This window comes from Microchirus variegatus (genome assembly GCF_963457635.1).
Source record: "Microchirus variegatus genome assembly, chromosome: 12".
NCBI lineage: Eukaryota > Metazoa > Chordata > Actinopteri > Pleuronectiformes > Soleidae > Microchirus > Microchirus variegatus.
The window spans coordinates 28,500,653-28,524,457 of record NC_139813.1 but is presented as its reverse complement, the minus strand read 5'-3'; the positions used below and the strand labels follow the sequence as shown (position 1 = coordinate 28,524,457).

The following is a 23,805-nucleotide window of genomic DNA, read 5'->3' as shown; positions in this document are numbered from 1 at the left end:
CGCAGGTACAGTGACGTCAGATTTACGTTTAGTCGTCATTTTTGCTTCCAAAAAACAACAAAAACAGACAAAAAATACACGTCTCACTTCATCCGCGCCTCTACCGCTGCTCAGTCACTTCTGGTCCGTGACACAAATATCGTCCGTGTCCCCCGGTGTGCGCTTCACTTGGTTCCGCCTGAGACGTTTATGTTTACATATTTAAATATAAAGCTTCCAGCGGATGAAATAAAACGAGACTTTTTAAAACACGATATTTATGAACTGAAAATAAAGTTTCCATTTAGTTTTAACACCTAAAATTGAAGAATTTGTGTTTCTGTTTCACCGCCCGCTGAGTCCGCCATGTTAGTTGCAATGCGCGACTTCGCCTCTTGGTGTCAGTAAAGATATTGTAAAACAAGATGGCGGACGGCTTCACTGCAGTCGTTGTTGTTTTCCTTCAAATTATTATTAATATAACGTCATTTTTGAGCGGATTAACGAGCACACAAACTCTTCAAACGTTGCACAGAGCTCAGGTGTGGCGGAAATGTGATATTATCATAATGCCCAAACCTGTGCGTTGCTCAAGGGCTCTATAGCGCCCCCTAAGGTGAAAACTGAGCCAAAATTGAGTTCCACCAAATTTCCCAAAACTTGGTGGGAAGATTTTATCGAGCGGGACGAACAAAAAAGTCATCCGGAACGGAGGCCTCAACTCAACAGGAAGTCAGCCATTTTGAATTTTGATTTGCGCCCTACGTAAATGAGCAAAGTCGTCCGAGTGCGTTAGTCATTCCGACAAAAACATTTCGGTTTACCAAACACATCAAGGACAGAACTTTATCGATACGTGTCGTGCATTCAAAAGGGGCGTGGCCACGGCAACCATCAGAATTTCGGCAAATTTCGACCATTCACCACGAAACAGGAAGTGACCTATAACTTTACGCTGAGCGATCGCTGCGACACAAGAGAACGACGCCGAACACGACTGTGGACACAAACTTCGGCCAACAGGAAGTCGGCCGTCTTGAATTTAGCCGCCATTTGGCCAGGAAACAGGAAGTACCCTGTGACATGGGCGAGGGCAGAGAAAAGATTCAACAAAATAAGAAAATAAAGAAGCTAGCCGCATTATTAAAGGATTAAAGGACTAGTTCCACGTGTTTTTCATGAGTTTATTGTAATAACATGAGAGTAAATTCAAATGAACCATCAAACGTTTCTTTTTTTACATACTTTGGTCCACTGCCAGACTCTAAAACACATTTTTATAAATCCATCCTGAAATGTTCTGTAGAAACCCAGATATTTATTTTTGCTAAAAATTTAAAATAAGACACAAAATATTAGAAGATAAAATTTCCTCCAAAGCAACAGATGGGAGTTTTATAAAGACTTTTTTGGACGAGCGTTTCCTGGTGGCGTTGAAATCAGACGACTGAATCCGTGTCCTGTTTGTTTGCTTGTTTGCTCAGATCAAAGACAACAACAACAACAACAGGAAGTGGACGCGTCCCTGTCGTCACTCAGTGATGAAGTGAACAAACGTGACAGGAAACACTCCTCGTCTGGTCGGCTCTCCTTCAACATGGCCGATCTGAAAGACAAAACACAGCCTCAGACAGGGGAGGGGAAGGGGGCGTGGCCTCCAGGATATAACACCTCATATATGAACTTTGGACTTGTCATGTGACATGTAAAGGGGGCGTGGCCTCAGCAGTAGTGTGCTATGTAACATCATTGATATTCAGAGCATTTGCATCAAATCTGATTGTTTTGTACGGAGGACTAAACCTGACATAAGTATAAATGAATAAATAAATACATACAGGAGTAAATAAAAAAATAAATGCAGGAATACATGTATAAATAAATAAATGCTTTACATTCAGTTCTACATTTCTGTTCACCTACACTTATTTCTGTATTTGTGTGTCCATATATAGTCGGGCCCATATATATAGGACCGCCTACCTCATTAACATATGGACGCAGAAATACAGAAATAAATAAATGTAGGTGAACAGCAATGTAGGAATAAACGTAAAGCATTCATTTATTTATTTATTATTTTATTTATACTTTTATTCATTTATTTATTCTTTATTTCTACATTTATTTATGAGAAGAACTGTATATACTATATATATATATATATATATATGTACAGAAATGTAGAAATAAACGTAAGGCATTTATTTATTTATGTATTATTTTATTTTTACTTTTATTAATACTTATGTCAGGTTTAGTCCTCCATAGTTTAAGACAAATATATATATATATATATGTATATATATATATACATATATATATATACATATATATACATATATATATGTATATATATATATATATATATGAACAGAAATGTAGAAATAAACGTAAAGCATTTATTTATTTATGTATTATTTTATTTTTACTTTTATATTTATTTATTTATTTATTGATACTTATGTCAGGTTTAGTCCACCATAGTTTTAGACAAAGATTATATATATATACGTGTATATATATATATATATACACGTATATATATATATATATATATATATATATACGTATATATATATATATATATATATACAGTCCACAGGTTACTCCCCTGTAAAGACACTCACCCACCACTCCCCGTCCTCCTCCCCCTCCACCACGATCACCTCCCCCTCAGTGAAGGTCAGCTCATCAGGATGATCAGCCTTACAGTTATAGATGGCCTTCACTCTCTGAGGCTTCTGCTTCTACACACACACACACACACACACATAAGCTCCACATGTTTCTTCACGTTGACCTCTGACCTCTGACCTTGTGTTGTGTGTGACTTACAGAGAAGGTGCTTCTGGGTTTAGGTGTTGGAGGATTAGGACTCTGAGGAGATCTGGACTGAGAAGAACCTGCAGACACACAAAGGTCAGTGTGTGTGTGTGTGTGTACCTCGTCTGTGTGTGTGTGTGTGTGTGTGTGTACCTCGTCTGTCTGTGTGTGTGTGTGTCTCTGTGTGTGTGTGTCTCAGTGTGTGTGTGTGTGTCTCAGTGTGTGTGTGTGTGTACCTCGTCTGTCTGTGTGTGTGTCTCAGTGTGTGTGTGTGTGTACCTCGTCTGTCTGTGTGTGTGTCTCAGTGTGTGTGTGTGTGTGTCTCAGTGTGTGTCTCAGTGTGTGTCTGTGTGTGTGTCTCAGTGTGTGTGTGTGTGTGTGTGAGTGTCTCAGTGTGTGTGTGTGTGTGAGTGTCTCAGTGTGTGTGTGTGTGTGTGTGTACCTCGTCTGTCTGTGTGTGTGTCTCAGTGTGTGTGTGTGTGTGTCTCAGTGTGTGTCTCAGTGTGTGTCTGTGTGTGTGTCTCAGTGTGTGTGTGTGTGTGTGTGAGTGTCTCAGTGTGTGTGTGTGTGTGAGTGTCTCAGTGTGTGTGTGTGTGTGTGTGTACCTCGTCTGTCTGTGTGTGTGTCTCAGTGTGTGTGTGTGTGTGTCTCAGTGTGTGTCTCAGTGTGTGTCTGTGTGTGTGTCTCAGTGTGTGTGTGTGTGTGTGTGAGTGTCTCAGTGTGTGTGTGTGTGTGTGTGTACCTCGTCTGTCTCCACTCCTGACTGAAGGTCTCTGTGGAGGACGTTTCACTGATCTGAAATCAGGAAAAATTAAATCATTTCCATCATGTGGTTCATGTTAGTCCACTTCAGTTCACTTTAGACCAGTACAGACCAGTACAGACCAGTACAGACCAGTACAGACCAGTATGAAAACCAGTACTTACCCAGTGGGTGATTTGGGCGACGTAGGAGATTTGGGCGACTTGGGTCCTGGTGTTCTGCTGCTCTGGTGGGCGGGGACAGGTGGGGGCAGGGGCGGAGCCTTGTAGTGGGGTGGTGCTGGTATAGAAGGTGGTGGGAGTGGGGGGGGAGGGGGAGGGGGCAGAGGGGGGAGGGGCGTGTTCCGGGCCGACACGGATTTGGTCTCAGACAGAATGGACTTCCTGTTTCCTGGAGGAAGAGGAGGAGGAGGAGGGGGAGGAGCTACTGGGAGCACTGTGGGGGGCGGGGTCTGAAATTAATATTAGAACTAAACACAGATTTTAAGATGAAACGGCCACAGGGGGGCAGTACACTCACCGTACATGGACGAGTTCCTCTCAGGGGTTTGAGGGATGTGAGGGTCTGAGGACGAGCGCTGTCTTCCCACCGTTTCCATGGCGACGGGTTTCCCGTGACCCGGTCCTCGGTGCGGTCCACGGGGGGGCAGCGGGGGGGTGGGTCCGCCGGGCAGCAGGTTCAGGTCCAACATGGTCCCGTAGGTCTCGTTGCTGATGATGGTGCTGGCCACCGGCGGCCTCTGTTTGTCCCGCGCCAGGGAGGCGGCGTCCCGCGCCAACGCCGCCATGCTAGGCTGCATGGGGGCGGAGCCTGACACGAAGCAGCTGACCGGGCGCTCGTCGCGGCGGTTAGGGATGGGCTGCGAGGAGGAGAAGAAGAGTCCGCGAACCGTTTGTTAACGCGGACGTTCACACGCGTACGCCCGAGTTCACCGGCTAACGGCTAACGCTAACCTTGTCCTCCATCTCGTCCTCGCTCTCGTCCAAGTCCTCGTTCTGGAGACGCCACTCGTACTCGACGTGAACGTGAACGTTAAACTTTCCCGTCTGAGCCTGAGTCAGCTGAGAGTTACACAACGCTGGTCAGACACACAACCAGAGACAGAGAGGCAAAGACACACAACAACCACAAAGAGACACAAAACCACCACAAAGACACAAAATGGCCGCCTCCTCACCAGCTCTTCACACTGTACGTGTCGCAGACGTTTGGCGATGTCCAGCGGCGTCTCACCTGCTTCATTCACTGTGGAGACAAATAAAGAAAAGACGTCGTCTCAGAGGGAGTGGACATGTTTGTCTCTTACTGATGGACATGTTTGTCTCTTACTGATGGACATGTTTGTCTCTTACTGATGGACATGTTTGTCTCTCACTGATGGACATGTTTGTCTCTTACTGATGGACATGTTTGTCTCTCACTGATGGACATGTTTGTCTCTTACTGATGGACATGTTTGTCTCTTACTGATGGACATGTTTGTCTCTTACTGATGGACATGTTTGTCTCTCACTGATGGACATGTTTGTCTCTTACTGATGGACATGTTTGTCTCTCACTGATGGACATGTTTGTCTCTCACTGATGGACATGTTTGTCTCTTACTGATGGACATGTTTGTCTCTCACTGATGGACATGTTTGTCTCTTACTGATGGACATGTTTGTCTCTCACTGATGGACATGTTTGTCTCTCACTGATGGACATGTTTGTCTCTTACTGATGGACATGTTTGTCTCTTACTGATGGACATGTTTGTCTCTCACTGATGGACATGTTTGTCTCTTACTGATGGACATGTTTGTCTCTCACTGATGGACATGTTTGTCTCTTACTGATGGACATGTTTGTCTCTCACTGATGGACATGTTTGTCTCTTGATGGACATGTTTGTCTCTCACTGATGGACATGTTTGTCTCTCACTGATGGACATGTTTGTCTCTTGATGGACATGTTTGTCTCTTGATGGACATGTTTGTCTCTTACTGATGGACACAGACGCTCGTCCTCGCAGCAGCAGCTTCAGACACTCTCTGTTGTCGGTCAGGCAGCAGTAATGCAGAGCTGTGCTGCCTTTACTCGTCTGTTTGTCCAGGTTAGCACTGAAAGACAGGACACACACACACACACACACACACACACACACACACACACACACACGCACACACACACACACACACTTATTTCAACACACACCAAAGTCCACAGAGAAAATCAGGGATGTTCACGAGGTAATGATGTACTGCTGCCTCCACAACACAACCACAAACAGACAAAGAGACACACAACAACCACAAAGAGACAACAAAACTATAAAGAGACACACAACAACCACAAAGAGACACAAAACAATGACAAAGAGACACAAAACAAACACAAAGAGACACAAAACAACCACAAAGAGACACAAAACAATGACAAAGAGACACAAAACAAACACAAAGAGACACAAAACAATGACAAAGAGACACAAAACAACCACAAAGAGACACAAAACAACCACAAAGAGACACAAAACAAACACTAAGAGACACAAAACAACTGCAAAGAGACACAAAACAACCACAAAGAGACACAAAACAAACACTAAGAGACACAAAACAACCGCAAAGAGACAAAGAGACACAAAACAACCACAAAGAGACAACAAAACCACAAAGAGACACAAAACAAACACAAAGAGACACAAAACAACCGCAAAGAGACACAAAACAACCGCAAAGAGACAAAGAGACTCAAAACAACCACAAAGAGACACAAAACAACCGCAAAGAGACAAAGAGACTCAAAACAACCACAAAGAGACACAAAACAAACACAAAGAGACACAAAACAAACACTAAGAGACACAAAACAACTGCAAAGAGACACAAAACAACCACAAAGAGACACAAAACAAGCACTAAGAGACACAAAACAAACACTAAGAGACACAAAACAACTGCAAAGAGACACAAAACAACCACAAAGAGACACAAAACAAACACTAAGAGACACAAAACAACTGCAAAGAGACAAAGAGACACAAAACAACCACAAAGAGACAACAAAACCACAAAGAGACACAAAACAAACACAAAGAGACACAAAACAACCGCAAAGAGACACAAAACAACCGCAAAGAGACAAAGAGACACAAAACAACCACAAAGAGACAACAAAACCACAAAGAGACACAAAACAAACACAAAGAGACACAAAACAACCGCAAAGAGACACAAAACAACCGCAAAGAGACAAAGAGACACAAAACAACCGCAAAGAGACACAAAACAAACACAAAGAGACACAAAACAACCACAAAGAGACACAAAACAACCACAAAGAGACACAAAACAAACACAAAGAGACACAAAACAAACACAAAGAGACACACAACAACCACAAAGAGACAACAAAACCACAAAAAGACACAAAACAATGACAAAGAGACACCTCAGTGACACAAAGTGACCACAGGAGGCAGCAGAGGACCAGCAGCTCCTGTGGACTTTGGTGTGGGAGAGTGAGCGGTTCACCTGTGACGTAGATAACGTTACCTGTTCTGTGCCAGGAAGTCGACGATGTGCAGCGAGTTCCTGTCGACCATGCGTACGGCCAGGTGCAGCGCCGTCTCTCCTGGTTCCTGACGGGGAGACAAAAACAGGACGCCGTCAGACAGGAAGTGAGCGCCTGCTCGTGGTCGCCGTGGTCAGGTGAGCGTCGTACGTGTTCGTTGGGCTGAGGGATGGACTCCATCGGGTCCACGCCCTCAGCGTAGACCTGGATCAGGGACAGGATGTCCCGGTTCCTGACGGCGTCGTAGAGCGCCTGCAGCGTGGACGCGGCGTCGGGACAGAGTCGCTGAGCGAAGAGCTTCTCCGTGTACTTAGCTGTGATGTAGTCCTTCCTCACCTGCCTGGAGAGGACACACACACACACACACTTGTACTTGCTGCATACTAAGGACCAGCATTTCCACTTTATAAATCAACACAATTACAAATATCTCCTTCATGAATGACATCTACAAAGAACTACTGGTTGCAGTACCATAAAATGTCTGCAGGTGGAGCCCCAGAGCAAAAAGGGCTGGAAAACTTTTTCGAATTTTTTTTCTTTCTTTTGACAAAAAGGTCATATTATACTATGTCGTCCGAAATGAAAAAAAGATTTTGACCCAAAAATTTTGGTCGAAAAGTTGACTAAAACGTCAAACTATGTCGTCCAAAATAAAATAAAAAAAGTTAACAAAAATCTTTGGTCCAAAATTTGACAAAAACGTCACAATATACTATGTCGTCCAAAATTTTAAAAAATATTTGACAATAAAATTTTTGGTGCAAAATTCTATAAAAAACGTCATACTATGCTATGTTGACCAAAATGAAAAAAAGATTTTGAACAAAAATTTTTGGTCCAAAATTTGACAAAAACGTCATACTATACTATGTCGTCCATAATTTGAAAAAAAATTTGACCCAAAATTTTTGGTCCAAAATTTGACTAAAACGTCATACTATACTATGTCATCCAAAATTTTAAAAAATATTTGACAATAAAATTTTTGGTGCAAAATTCTATAAAAAACGTCATACTATGCTATGTTGACCAAAATGAAAAAAAGATTTTGAACAAAAATTTTTGGTCCAAAATTTGACAAAAACGTCATACTATACTATGTCGTCCATAATTTGAAAAAAAATTTGACCCAGAATTTTTGGTCCAAAATTTGACTAAAACGTCATAATATACTATGTCGTCCATAATTTGAAAAAAAATTAATTTGACTAAAACGTCATACTATACTATGTCGTCCAAAATTTAGAAAAAAATTTGACCCAAAATTAAAAACATTTTTTTGACTACAACGTCATACTATACTGTCATCCAAAATTTAAAAAAAATCTTTGACAAAATTTTTTTGGTGCAAAACTTTATAAAAAACGTCATACTATACTATGTTTGCCAAAATGAAAAAAAGATTTTGACGAAAAATTTTTGGTCCAAAATTTGACAAAAACGTCATAATATACTTTCGTCCATAATTTTCAAAAAAATTTATTTGACTAAAACGTCATACTATACTATGTCATCCAAATTTTTTTTTTTTTTTTTACCTAAAATTAAAACATTTTTTTTGACTAAATTGTCATACTATACTATGTCATCCAAAATTTAAAAAAATCTTTGACAAAAAATCTTTGGTCCAAAATTTGACAAAAACGTCACAATATACTATGTCGTCCATAATTTGAAAAAAAATTTGACCCAAAATTTTTGGTCCAAAATTTGACTAAAACGTCATACTATACTATGTCATCCAAAATTTTAAAAAATCTTTGACAATAAAATTTTTGGTGCAAAATTCTATAAAAAACGTCATACTATGCTATGTTGACCAAAATGAAAAAAAGATTTTGAACAAAAATTTTTGGTCCAAAATTTGACTAAAACGTCATAATATACTATGTCGTCCATAATTTGAAAAAAAATTAATTTGACTAAAACGTCATACTATACTATGTCATCCAAAATTTAAAAAAAATCTTTGACAAAAAATTTTTGGTGCAAAATTTTATAAAAAACGTCATACTATACTATGTTCGCCAAAATGAAAAAAAGATTTTGACCAAAAATTTTTGGTCCAAAATTTGACAAAAACGTCACAATATACTTTCGTCCATAATTTGAAAAAAAATATATTTGACTAAAACGTCATACTATACTATGTCGTCCAAAATTTAAATTTTTTTTTTACCTAAAATTAAAACTTTTTTTTTGACTAAATTGTCATACTATACTATACTATGTCATCCAAAATTTTAAAAAAATCTTTGACAAAAAATTTTTGGTGCAAAATTTTATAAAAAACGTCATACTATGCTATGTTGACCAATATGAAAAAAAGATTTTAACCAAAAATTTTTGGTCCAAAATTTGACAGAAATTATTTTTTCTTTTGACAAATTGAGTACAGCATGTTATAGCAACCTCAGGAAGTGATTTCAATGAAAAAAAATTGAGGACCGGCCAAAATGTCCTCACTCCGTAAAAATGACCTCACTTTGTTGGTTAAAAACCCTCACTGGTCCTCTGTATGCTGCAAGTACAAGATCGAGTCAGTCGGCGTCACTCACATGTCGCTGCTCGGCTCTGGTTTGGTGACGCTCTGCGTCGTCAGCTCCGCCTCCATGATCTCGTTGAAGCTGGCGTTGCCGACGTTCTTCGCCAACTGAAACACAAACGTCAGGGGATTCATGATCCTCAGCGCTCCGATTCCTCAGCGCTCCGATTCCTCAGCGCTCCGATCCTAAGTGGAGACTCACCAGCAGCTCCGAGGTTCCCAGGACGTCCAGGTCCAGACTCTGGATCCTGGAGTAGTGGACCCCCATCTCCCTGTGGATCCCCGAGCACTCGATGCAGATCAACACACCGAGGTTTGTGGACAGCCACGTGGGGCCTGAGGGAGGGACAGTATTAGCATAGAGGCGGCAGCAGTATTAACAGCATTAGCATAGCATCAGCATTAGCAGTATTAGCATAGCAGCAGTATGAACAGCATTAGCATTGTTAGCAATATTAGCATAGCAGCAGTATGAACAGCATTACCATCATTAGCAGTATTAGCATAGAGGCAGCAGAAGTATTAGCAGTATGAGCAGCATTAGCACCAATATCAACATTAGCATAACAGCAATATTAGCAGTATGAACAGCATTAGCATAGAGGCAGCAGCAGTATTAGCAGTATGAACTACAGTAGCATCATTAGCAATATGAACAGCATTAACATCATAACCATAGAGGCAGCAGCAGTATTAGCAGTATGAACATCATTAGCATCATTAGCATAGAGGCAGCAGCAGCAGCATTAGCAGTTTGAACAGCATTAGCATCATTAGCAGTATGAACAGCATTAGCATAGAGGCAGCAGAAGTATTGGCAGTATGAACAGCATTAGCATGATCGATTGATTAGCATCATTAGCATTATGCGCAGCATTAGCATAGAGGCAGCAGCAGTATTAGCAGTATGAACAGCATTAGCATGATTGATTGATTAGCATTATGAACAGCATAAGCATCATTAGCATTATGAGCAGCATTAGCAACATTAGCAGACCTTCAGCTCCACAGTCACAGCAGCCGTCGTTGCCGCTCATCCTCTTCACCTCTCCTACGATAGCTTTAGTTAACTCCTGCACGATGTTGTTCTCGCCTTCATCCTGGTCTCCTTTAAAGGCTTTGTTCAGAGCCTCCTCTTTACTGTTCTGCAGCACTGACACCCAGCTACACACACACAGACACACACACAGTAACACATCACTGACACACACACACACACACTCAGCGACACCAGAGCGTCCGACTTAAAGCTACTTACACCTGACACTCGGCCTCGTCCTCGGCTTGAAAGTGGTAAGTTCTGTCGTCTGAGGAAGGAAAACAGACGAGAGACGTCACACACACACACACACACACACACACACACACACACGAGTCAGAAAACCACGCGTGACGTCATGTGTCGGGTGACGTCATGTGTCATGCGTCCGGAGACGTCATGCGTCGGGTGACGTCATGGGTCGGGAGACGTCATGCGTCGGGTGACATCAGGTGTCAGGTGTCAGGTGATGTCATGTGTCAGGTGACGTCATGCGTCATGCGTCCGGAGACGTCATGCGTCGGGTGACGTCATGGGTCGGGAGACGTCATGCGTCGGGTGACGTCAGGTGTCGGGTGACGTCATGCGTCGGGTGACGTCATGCGTCGGGTGACGTCATGTGTCAGGAGACGTCATGCGTCGGGTGACGTCAGGTGTTGGGTGACGTCATGCGTCGGGTGACGTCATGCGTCAGGTGACGTCATGTGTCAGGAGACGTCATGCGCCACGTGTCAGGTGACGTCACGTGTCAGGTGACGTCATGTGTCAGGTGACGTCACATGTCAGGTGACGTCATGCGTCACGCGTCAGGAGACGTCATGCGTCAGGTGACGTCATGTGTCAGGTGACGTCATGTGTCAGGTGACGTCATGTGTCAGGTGACGTCATGTGTCAGGAGACGTCATGCGTCACGCGTCAGGAGACGTCATGCGTCACGCGTCAGGTGACGTCATGGGTCGGGAGACGTCATGCGTCGGGTGACGTCAGGTGTCGGGTGACGTCATGCGTCGGGTGACGTCATGCGTCAGGTGACGTCATGTGTCAGGAGACGTCATGCGCCACGTGTCAGGTGACGTCACGTGTCAGGTGACATCATGTGTCAGGTGACGTCACATGTCAGGTGACGTCATGTGTTAGGTGACGTCATGTGTCAGGAGACGTCATGCGTCACGCGTCAGGAGACGTCATGCGTCACGCGTCAGGTGACGTCATGTGTCAGGAGACGTCATGCGTCACGCGTCAGGAGACGTCATGCGTCACGCATCAGGTGACGTCATGGGTCGGGAGACGTCATGCGTCGGGTGACGTCAGGTGTCGGGTGACGTCATGCGACGGGTGACGTCATGCGTCAGGTGACGTCATGTGTCAGGAGACGTCATGCGACGGGTGACGTCATGCGTCAGGTGACGTCATGTGTCAGGAGACGTCATGCGCCACGTGTCAGGTGACGTCACGTGTCAGGTGACGTCATGTGTCAGGTGACGTCATGTGTAAGGAGACGTCATGCGTCACGCGTCAGGAGACGTCATGCGTCACGCGTCAGGAGACGTCATGCGTCACGCGTCAGGTGACGTCATGTGTCAGGTGACGTCAGGTGTCAGGTGACGTACGTGAGAACAGGTCGAAGCTCTTCTTCTCCTCCGGGTTTCTCTTCACCTGACAGGTGAGCAGGTTGAGTTTGGCTGGAGGTCTGTTCGCCTGTGAGACGACGAGCAGGGACACACACGTGAAGACAAAGACACACAAAGACACAAAACAACACTCATCTCAATTAGATGAAGAGGGCACAGCAGGGGGCGCTCAATGCAATTCAGTATTATGATTTTCACCATCAAAGTCTCTCGGACAGGAAGTGATCGTGTAGCTTGTGTGCACGCGACACGACAGTTAGCTGTTAGCACAGACGTCATAAATGTTGTTTTCAAGCAGACGTTTGAACAAACTAATTGACATCTGGCCCAATTATGCTAAGCAGCAGCATTAGCAGAAGCAACAATAGAATCGGCAGCATTAGCAGTAGTATCAGTAATATACCAGTGGCAGCTAGGCTAGGCTAGGGCTAAGTGGTTAGCAGGCAGCATAAGTAGCAGTAAATGGGTGGAGCCTGTGTAAAAGGGTGGAGCCTGTGTAAGTCACGACTTTGACCCCGCCCCGTTTCTTAAGACCAGGTCTCCGCCCACCCTTCTCTCTTTCATCCTTTTCCTTATGCTCCGCCTCCTCCTGCTCTTTCTCCTCCTCTGCTTCTTGCTCTGTCCTGATTGGCCGTTTGACTCTTCGTGCAAAAACTTCAAAATAAAGAAGACAGAAGGAACAAAAAAAGAAAGAGGAAAAAAAAAATAAGAAGCTAAATTTAAGAAAAGACTGCAAACCTATAACGAGACTTCTGATTGGACGTGCAGACAGGAGGGGGCGGGAGCTTGGCATGCAGAACGACCAATGAGAGAAGAGGATGTGGCGTCTTACCGTGCCGTGGCAGATGGTCAGGAAACCGTTACGCACCGAGCACTTCCTCTTCTGCCACACCTTCCTCAGCCTGTGGGGGGCACACACACACACACACACACACACACACACACACACACACACACACAGGTGAACGAGGAGGACAGGTGAACGAAGAGGACAGGACAGGTGAATGATGACAGGTGAACGAGGAGGACAGGTGAACGATGAGGACAGGTGAACGAAGAGGACAGGTGAACGAAGAGGACAGGTGAACGATGAGGACAGGTGAACAATGAAGACAGGTGAACGAGGAGGACAGGTGAACAAGGAGGACAGGTGAACAAGGAGGACAGGTGAACAATGAAGACAGGTGACCGATGAAGACAGGTGAATGAGGAGGACAGGTGAACGATGAAGACAGGTGAACGAAGGAGGACAGGTGAATGAGGAGGACAGGTGAGCAATGAAGACAAAGGTGAACGATGAGGACAGGTGAACGATGAGATGAGGACAGGACAGGTGAACGATGAGGACAGGACAGGTGAACGATGAGGACAGGTGAACGATGAAGACAGGAACATTTCAGTTCTCTTTCCACCTCTGCTCACTTCCCCTTTCACTCTGACCTTCAAAATAAGAGCCCTTGGCTTCAGGCCCACATCAACTTCCTGTCCAAACCTCAAGAAGAAAACAGCTGACAGAGAAGAACAGTGCTGCCCTCTGCTGGTGGAGCTAGGTTAACCGGAACCAACGGTAAAACAAAAGCACGGTCATTTCCTGAGCGAGCCCTGAGGCATTGTGGGACGTGGAGTTCACTCACCCTTCGCTCTTCTTGTAGAGGACTCCCGAGCGCTCGGTGCCGTGAGCCTTGTTTCCCTGCAGCTGATGGAGACTGTAGCCGCCGCCACTCGGCTTCGCCTGAGCGTCCTGCGAGGACACCAACACAGAGTTAGCCCTCGGACCAACAGCGCCCCCTGGAGGCCGCTACGTCTCGGCTGAATCCAACGCGTGAACTGTGGAACTGTTTTATAATCTGACAAAAGTCACGATGCAGAATGAACGACGTTACGATCGCGCTCCAAACCCAACAGGAAGGGCCGCCATTTTGAGTTGAACGGCCATGTTTTTGGCGATGTTGCCGATCCTATTTCAACAAAGTCGTCTAATTGACTTCTGGCCCAGTCATGCTAACGGGCTAACCTGCGCTAACTGTTATGATCTACTGCAGGTCCTTGCATGTCTCCTTGTGGTGATGGAAAGTTGTTTGTTTTACGATACCAGGAATAACTTTCTCAGCGATGATCGTATCCACCTCAAAATGGGCGAAATCACTCAAAACACATCGTACGTCGTGTACGTTGAACATCGTCACGTATCGTTAAACGGTGTTGCCGTGGGAACGGTGCAAAGTCAGATTTTGTGAGCTAAACCTACTCGGATTAATTTAATAAAGATTGATTCCATTTCGTACGGGTAGATTTTAACCCGAACCCTTTGTAACTCAGGTCCTAGGGGTTCCTTCCTTCCCTTCTATCCTTCCTCCCTCCCTTCCTTCCTCACCTCTTTCTGCTCAGACTGCAGTGAAGTCTTCAGGATGTCTCGGAGCTGACTCAGCTGTTTCCTCTCTCCATCCTGACCATGTTTGATCTGAAGGACGGAGACAGACGGAGGGTTAGGGCGTCTGAGAGTTACAGGAAGTGAGCTGTGACATACAGGAAGTGAGCTGTGACGCACAAGTGAGCTGTGACGCACAGGAAGTGAGCTGTGACGTACAGGAAGTCAGTTGTGACTCACAGGAAGTGAGCTGTGACGCACAAGTGAGCTGTGACACACAGTAAGTGAGCTGTAACGCACAGAAAGTGAGCTGAAACACACAGGAAATGAGCTGTGACACACAGGAAGTGAGCTGTGACGCACAGGAAGTGAGCTGTGACGCACAAGAAGTGAGCTGTGATGCACAGGAAGTGAGCTGTGGTACACAGGAAGTGAGCTGTGGCGCACAGGAAGTGAGCTGTGACGCACAGGAAGTGAGCTGTGACGTACAGGAAGTGAGTTGTGACGCACAGGAAGTGTGCTGTGACGCACAGGAAGTGAGCTGTGGTACACAGGAAGTGAGCTGTGGCGCACAAGAAGTGAGCTGTTGCGCACAGGAAGTGAGCTGTGACGTACAGGAAGTGAGCTGTGACGTACAGGAAGTGAGTTGTGACGCACAGGAAGTGTGCTGTGACGCACAGGAAGTGAGCTGTGACATACAGGAAGTGAGCTGTGACGCACAGGAAGTGAGCTGAAACACGCAGGAAGTGAGCTGTGACGCACAGGAAGGGAGTTGTGACACACAGGAAGTGAGCTGAAAGACACAGGAAGTGAGCTGTAATGCAGATCGGCTTAGGGCGTCTGAGAGTTACGGCGATGACGATGATGATGATGAGGAGGAGGCGGAGTCTAAATGACCCTCCGTCGTCTTCCTGTGCGTCCTCACCGTGCTCAGATCTGCAGCCAGTTTCTCCACAGAAGGTTTCAGACTCTCCACGACCTTCAGTCCGTCCTGGAAGAAACTGAAGACAGAGCGACGACCACGACGGTTAGTTTTCTTATTAAATCGCGTTTATGGCGTTTTCAACGAGAAACACGGACGGTTGTTAGCGTGACGCACTTGCACTGAGCGTGGTAATACTTGACCAGGTTCTGCAGGAAGTCCACGCCTTTCTTCACTTTGATCTCGTTCACTTTGAGCAGATACTGTGGAGAGAGAGAGATGACATCACTTCCTGTCACTCACTCAGAAATGTTGAGTTTAAGATGACCTCTGTGTGACCTCTGTGTGACCTCTGACCCCTGCCTGACCTCACCTCACACATCTGCAGCTGAAAGAGTCGTCGCTCCTTCTCCATCTCCTCCGCGATTTCTCCGCCGCTGAACTCCGTGCGAATCATCCCGTGCTGCTTGGCGTGTTCTCGCTTCTCCTTCTCCAGCTTCACCCTGCCGAGGTCAAAGGTCAAGGGTCAAATTAGCACGCTGAGTCGCTAGAGGTACATGCTATTATCTGATTCTGTTTGACGTGAAACAGCACAAAAAGAAAAAGAAGAACTAGAAGAACTAGAACCAGGACCAAAAGAACAAGAAGAACATGAACCAGAAGAACAAGAAGAACTAGAAGAACCAGAACCAGAAGAACTAGAAGAACATGAACCAGAAGAAAAAGAAGAACTAGAACCAGAAGAACAAGAAGAACAAGAACTAGAAGAACAAGAACATGAACCAGAAGAACAAGAAGAACTAGAACCAGAAGAACTAGAAGAACAAGAACCAGAACCAGAAGAACTAGAAGAAGATGAACCAGAAGAACAAGAAGAACTAGAACCAAAAGAACAAGAAGAACCGGAAGAACAAGAACCAGAAGAACTAGGAGAACATGAACCAGAGGAACAAGAACAACTAGAAGAACCAGAAGAACAAGAAGTAAAAGAAATAGAATAACTAGAATAACAAGAAGTAGAAGAACAAGAAGAAGAACTAGAATAACTAGAAGAACAACAAATAGAAGAACAAGAAGCACTAGATGAACAAGGACAAGAAGAACATGAACCAGAAAAACAAGAACAAGAAGAACGAGAAGAACAACAAATAGAAGAACAAGAAGAACTTGATGAACGATAACCAGAAGAACCAGAACCAGAAGAACAAGAACCAGAAGAACCAGAAGAACTAGAAGCAGTAGTTAAACGTTTCCTCACAGTTTGGTCTCATAATCCTTCCACGCTTTGTCAAACGGCTTCTTCAGGTCCTGCAGGAGGCGGAGACTTCACATAATTAGGAGACTGTCCGACCAATCACAGCAGAGCATCAAACACAGGCTGAACAGGTGTAAATAAAGATGTTTGACGAACCCCTTTGACGCCCTTCAGGTCGCCCTTCAGCAGACTGTCCAGAGGAAAACTGATGATGTTGTTCATGTTCTGCAGCTGTGAACACACAACGTCAACACACCCGTCAGCTCCGCCCACATCACAGCCAGCAGCCAATCACACGCCTCGTCCTCACCAAGTTCTTGAAGAGCGCCGCCAGCTCTTTGGTGAAGACGGCAAACCTCAGGAAGGCGGAGCCAACCTCGGCGTCTTCTCTGCGAACGCAGTTGTCCCCGAACTTCTCCAAGGACTGGATGTACTGTTCCTCATTGTCCACGTGAGCTGTAACACACAGGAAGTGAGCTGTGACGCACAGGAAGTGAGCTGTGACGCACAGGAAGTGAGCTGTGACGCACAGGAAGTGAGCTGTGACGCACAACAGGAAGTGAGCTGTGACGCACAGGGAGTGAGCTGTAACGCACAGGAAGTGAGCTGTAACACAGGAAGTGAGCTATAACGCACAGGAAGTGAGCTGTGACGCACAAGAAGTGAGCTGTGACGCGCAGGAAGTGAGCTGTGACGCACAGGAAGTGAGCTGTGACGCACAGGGAGTGAGCTGTGACGCACAGGAAGTGAGCTGTGACGCACAGGAAGTGAGCTGTGACGCACAGGGAGTGAGCTGTGACGCACAGGAAGTGAGCTGTGACGCACAGGAAGTGAGCTGTGACGCACAGGGAGTGAGCTGTAACGCACAGGAAGTGAGCTGTGACACACAGAAAGTGAGCTGTGACGCACAGGAAGTGAGCTGTGACGCACAACAGGAAGTGAGCTGTGACGCACAGGGAGTGAGCTGTAACGCACAGGAAGTGAGCTGTAACACAGGAAGTGGGCTATAACGCACAGGAAGTGAGCTGTGACGCACAAGAAGTGAGCTGTGACGCACAGGAAGTGAGCTGTGACGCACAGGAAGTGAGCTGTGACGCACAGGGAGTGAGCTGTAACGCACAGGAAGTGAGCTGTGACACACAGAAAGTGAGCTGTGACGCACAGGAAGTGAGCTGTGACGCACAACAGGAAGTGAGCTGTGACGCACAGGAAGTGAGCTGTGACGCACAACAGGAAGTTAGCTGTGACGCACAGGGAGTGAGCTGTAACGCACAGGAAGTGAGCTGTAACACAGGAAGTGAGCTATAACGCACAGGAAGTGAGCTGTGACGCACAAGAAGTGAGCTGTGACGCGCAGGGAGTGAGCTGTAACGCACAGGAAGTGAGCTGTGACACACAGAAAGTGAGCTGTGACGCACAGGAAGTGAGAGAGAGAGACACACACAAAGAGACACAACAAACACACACAAAAAGACAAAACAGAGACACACACACAAACAGCCACACACACTCACACAGAGACACACATGTACACACACACACACACACACACACACACAGAACCACGTCTTCTCCAGGGAGACAGCCGTCTGTCCCTCCCTCCTCCTCCCTCCCTCCTCCCTCCTCCTCCCTCGGCATGCTGGGACAGGAGCTCGGCATGCTGGGAATGTGGAGGTGAGTTTACAGGAAGTGTCTCTCTCACCCTGACCAGACGTGTTGATGGCCTTCACAGACTTCTTGATCTTCGTCAGAACTGTGCGGTCCACGTCCAGAGCCTGAGGAGGACAAACACAGTCAGTCCTGGTCCTGGTTCTGGTCCTGGTTCTGGTCTCCATCCTGACCCAAAGCCTGTGGTCTGTGGCTGCACAAGGCCACGCCCACTCCAGTGTGATGTCATAGACGCAGCTGTGGTTACACGTGTAACGCTGACCTTTGTTTGTGATGTTATTGTGTACGATCTTTTACTCCTGTATACGCTGTAAATATACTGTAAATACACTGTAATATACTGTATATATGCTGTAAATACACTGTATAGACGCTGTAAATACACTGTAAATATACTGTATATATGCTGTAAATACTCTGTATATATGCTGTAAATACACTGTAATATACTGTATATATGCTGTAAATACACTGTATATACGCTGTAAATACACTGTAAATACACTGTAAATATACTGTATATATGCTGTAAATACTCTGTATATATGCTGTAAATACACTGTAATACACTGTAATTTACTGTATATACTCTGTAAATATACTGTAAATACACAGCAACTATACTGTAAAACACACTGTAAATACATCGAAATATATTGTAAAATTTAATATAATCAACTGTTTATCTTTATCGCATGATCTTAACAAACACTTATTACCTTTAATTTCAAATAAAACCTGCTAGAACAGAGGAGAACAGAAGAGGAGAACAGAGGAGAGAGGAGGAGAAGAGAGGAGGAGAACAGGAGAACAGAGGAGAACAGAGGAGAACAGAGAATAACAGGAGAACAGAGGAGAACAGAGGATAACAGGAGGAGAACAGAGGAGAACACAGTCGTGTCAGAACAGGATCAGAGGGTGAGGCTTCATTGTAGCCTCAGGCTCATGGGTTAACAGTGAATGTCCCAGAATGCAACAGGAGAACTGACATGTGATTCCACTGAGTCTACGTTTAAACTCACTGGATATTTTTATAAAACAATATTTTCTTCCCTCTGTTTTCCAAAATAACTGCTAATGTAAACGTAGCCTGATGTTAGTCACTGTGTGTGTGTGTGTGTGTGCGTGTGTGTGCGTGCGTGCGAGTGTGTGTGTGCGCCTTGGATGTAACTGTGTGTGTGGTTGACGTCGTCATGGTTACAGAGGAGTTTGTTCTGTGTCCTTTAAATAAACAACAACACACCTGTGATGACTCACTCTGACCTTTGACCTCGTCACTAACCGTCTTCAGTTACCAAACACAGTAACTGACGCTGTCGCAACATCAGTCACAGGAGGAAGTGGAAGAGTCCACTTCCTCCTGTGACTGAGACACAAACACTGTGAACTGAAGCAAACGCTGCAGACTCACTGCAACTAACACACAACTAACTAACACACTATTAACTAACACACAATTAACAAACACACAACTAACACACAACTAACTAACACACAATTAACAAACACACAACTAACACACAGCTAACTAACACACAATTAACTATCACAACTAACTAACACAATTAACTATCACAACTAACTAACACACAATTAACTAACTCACAATTAACTAACACACAACTAACACTGTGAACTGAAGCAAACACTGCAGACTCACTGCAACTAACACACAATTAACAAACACACAATCAACTAACACCAACTAACACACAATTAACAAACACAATTAACTAACACCAACTAACACACAATTAACAAACACACAATTAACTAACACCAACTAACACACAATTAACAAACACACAATTAACTCACACACAATTAACACACAACTTACTAACACACAATCAACTAACACACAATTAACTAACACACAACTAACTAACAAACTCACAACTAACTAACACACAAACTGTGGTTCAGTTTAGTTCAGTTCAGTTTGGTTCACTTTCACACCTACAGTTCGATTGCTTTGGTCTGCCCCAGTCAGAAAAACGTTACTTTGTATCAAACAGAGGAACAGTTTACTCTCACATATGCAGAGTTCTAAACAAACCAAAATAGATGCCAAGACCATCGGCACCAGAACCAGACTAATCCGGATCTCCACCGGGTGCGCCGCGACTTCTTGTGAGAACTGTGAAGTGTTGTGTCGGTCAGGAGTGATTCGTTCGAAAGTACGAATCACATTTGAGTGAACGAACTGACTGGGATCACTTCGTGAACCGATTCGTTCCTTTCTTAGTTCAGTTGAGCTCAGCAGCGATCGTGGCGGCCGGGAGTGGAACTGCAACGTTCAAGGAATCACTCGTGAATCTTCGGCAAACGAAGATTCAGCCAACGAGGAGGAAGCGACTCGTAAGAAGAACTGTGTCTGCCGTGCTGCTGTGATTCGTTCACACTGTCAGTTCACTGATTCACTCATGATTCACAAACGAACGAACCCACACACAGAGAACTGGTGAACTGTGGCTGAGGACGTGAATCTGTGGCGCGAACGTACTGCACTCAGGGAGGACGTGAATCTGGTCCTAATGAGGCGACAGAGCCTCATTTCTGATCATTGTGGTTATGGTTAAAGTTAGCGTTAGTTATGGTTAAAGTTAGCCTTAGTTATGGCTAAAGTTAGCGTTAGCTATGGTTAAAGTTAGCGTTAGTTATGGTTAAAGTTAGCCTTAGTTATGGCTTAAGTTAGCGTTAGCTATGTTTAAAGTTAGCGTAAGTTATGGTTAAAGTTAGCGTAAGCTATGTTTAAAGTTAGCGTTAGTTATGGTTAAAGTTAGCGTTAGCTATGGCTAAAGTTAGCTTAGCTATGTTTAAAGTTAGCGTTAGTTATGGTTAAAGTTAGCGTTAGTTATGGTTGAAGTTAGCGTTAGCTATGTTTAAAGTTAGCTTTAGTTATGGTTAAAGTTAGCGTTAGCTATGGTTAAAGTTAGCGTTATTTATGGTTAAAGTTAGCGTTAGTTATGTTTAAAGTTAGCGTTAGTTATGGTTAAAGTTAGCGTTAGCTATGGTTAAAGTTAGCGTTAGCTATGTTTAAAGTTAGCGTTAGTTATGGTTAAAGTTAGCGTTAGCTATGGCTAAAGTTAGCTTAGCTATGTTTAAAGTTAGCGTTAGTTATGGTTAAAGTTAGCGTTAGCTATGGTTAAAGTTAGCGTTAGTTATGGTTAAAGTTAGCGTTAGCTATGTTTAAAGTTAGCGTTAGTTATGGTTAAAGTTAGCGTTAGCTATGGTTAAAGTTAGCGTTAGCTATGGTTAAAGTTAGCGTTAGTTATGGTTAAAGTTAGCGTTAGCTATGGTTAAAGTTAGCGTTAGCTATGTTTAAAGTTAGCGTTAGTTATGGTTAAAGTTAGCGTTAGCTATGGTTAAAGTTAGCGTTAGCTATGGTTAAAACAGGACATCACGTTCAGTCTGTCCTAAAAAGACCTGGTTTTATTGTTTTCGGGCTGAGGGACGCATTGTCGTTCACGTGTCCTCACTGAGACGTAAAAACAGGCGTGTGTGTGTAGTGAGTTCCAAACACCGTACAAACCTGTCTTTGTGGGGACACGATGCGTGTGTTTTTGTATCGGTATCTTTGTGAGGACCAAAACACATAAACCCTAAGGAAGTGAGGACCTTTTGGCTGGTCCTCACAATCTGACACCCCTAAAAACATGGTTCAGGTACAGACCTGTGTGTGTGTGTGTGTCTGTGTGTGTCTCTGTGTTTGTGTGTCTGTCTCTCTGTGTTTGTTTGGGTCTGTGTGTGTGTGTGTGTGTGTGTGTGTGTGTGTGTGTGTGTGTGTGTGTGTGTGTGTGTACCTGTGTGTGTGTGTCTCTCTCTGTGTGTGTGTGTGTGTGTCTCTGTGTGTGTGTGTGTGTGTGTGTGTGTGTGTGTGTGTGTGTGTGTGTGTGTGTGTGTGTGTGTCTCTCTCTCTGTCTCTGTGTGTGTGTGTGTGTGTGTGTGTGTGTGTGTGTGTGTGTGTGTGTGTGTGTGTGTGTGTCTCTCTCTGTGTGTGTGTGTGTGTGTCTCTGTGTGTGTGTGTGTGTGTGTGTGTGTGTGTGTGTGTGTGTGTGTGTCTCTCTCTCTGTCTCTGTGTGTGTGTGTGTGTGTGTCTCTGTGTTTGTGTGTCTGTCTCTCTGTGTTTGTTTGGGTCTGTGTGTGTGTGTGTGTGTGTGTGTGTGTGTGTGTGTGTGTGTGTGTGTGTGTGTGTGTGTGTGTACCTGTGTGTGTGTGTCTCTCTCTGTGTGTGTGTGTGTGTGTCTCTGTGTGTGTGTGTGTGTGTGTGTGTGTGTGTGTGTGTGTGTGTGTGTGTGTGTGTGTGTGTCTCTCTCTCTGTCTCTGTGTGTGTGTGTGTGTGTGTCTCTGTGTGTGTGTGTGTGTGTGTGTGTGTGTGTGTGTGTGTGTGTGTGTACCTCCTCCAGCACTGACACAGTGTTCCTACAGTGTAACATCCGGGTGGTGAAGCTGGACGTGGTCGGCGCTTTGTAGTCCTCATTAGTCTCTGAGACGAACTCCGTCACGCTGATCACTTCCGGCATCGTGAGCACCAGCGCGCGCGCTCGCACACGCACACGCACACGCACGCAGGTAGGCGCGAGGACAGGTAAGAAGCGCAGTCACACCTGGACTCAGTCTGTCACTCACCGGCCTTCTGACGTCATCGCTGCAGATTTAAATAATAAAAACCAAAAGCGTGTGTTTTTGAATCCACTGAGAAACAGAGAGTGACCGTGACTGTCCCGCGTGTCCACTGAAGACTCTGCACCTGAGGAAGAGGAGGCGACGAGAGGAGGGCGGGGTCACGGGGGAGGGGCGGGGTCACTAGGGAGGGGCGGGGTCACGGGGGAGGGCGGGGTCAGAGAGAGAGAGAGAGAGAGTGCAGTGTGACGGGAAAACAATCCACCTTTTTTATTAATTCATACAAATTAAAACTGCAATAAAACCATTAATTAACAGGAAATTAATTAATATATAAACTACATTAAAGGTACAGTTTAGTTTAGGTGTGTGTGTGTGTTCTTGTACTTGCGGCATACTGAGGACCAGTGTGTGTTTTTAACCAACAAAGTGAGGTCATTTTTACGGAGTGAGGACATTTTTGCCGGTCCTCACTTTGTTTTCATTGAAATCACTTCCTTAGGTCGTAAACATGTTATACTCAATTTGTCAAAAAAAATATTTTTAAATTTGTGTAAAATTTTGAACCAAAAATTTTTGGTCAAATTTTTTATTTTATTTTGGACGACATAGTATAGTATG

General features: G+C 44.7%; 2 protein-coding genes across 3 annotated transcripts in view; both read right to left on the bottom strand.

Annotated features, from left to right (window-relative positions):
* LOC310935046 (cleavage and polyadenylation specificity factor subunit 3-like) overlaps positions 1–102 on the bottom strand; it is a 10,560-nt gene extending 10,458 nt beyond the window's left edge. For both annotated transcript variants that reach the window (XR_014592978.1, XM_083898874.1), the window contains exon 1: positions 1–102. This exon is cut by the window's left edge and continues 32 nt beyond it. Coding sequence is in view for 1 of the 2 variants with exons in the window: in XM_083898874.1 (XP_083755000.1) it covers positions 1–39 (39 nt within the window). In the remaining variant the exon portion in view is untranslated.
* Positions 103–1,510: 1,408 nt separating this feature from the next.
* On the bottom strand, positions 1,511–23,084 carry asap2b (ArfGAP with SH3 domain, ankyrin repeat and PH domain 2b; the record flags this gene model as incomplete). The annotated part of the gene is made up of 27 exons (XM_083898871.1): positions 1,511–1,585; positions 2,610–2,729; positions 2,818–2,885; positions 3,548–3,600; positions 3,733–4,003; positions 4,088–4,427; positions 4,522–4,629; positions 4,746–4,813; positions 5,556–5,671; positions 7,109–7,194; positions 7,278–7,467; positions 9,689–9,783; positions 9,878–10,011; positions 10,673–10,839; positions 10,934–10,982; positions 12,325–12,412; positions 13,178–13,247; positions 13,980–14,086; positions 14,720–14,806; positions 15,639–15,714; positions 15,813–15,898; positions 16,009–16,138; positions 16,894–16,943; positions 17,047–17,121; positions 17,201–17,346; positions 18,593–18,665; positions 22,959–23,084. 27 exons carry the CDS (start codon positions 23,082–23,084, stop codon positions 1,511–1,513), a joined length of 3,054 nt encoding a protein of 1,017 aa, XP_083754997.1.
* Between the last annotated feature and the right edge of the window lie 721 nt (positions 23,085–23,805).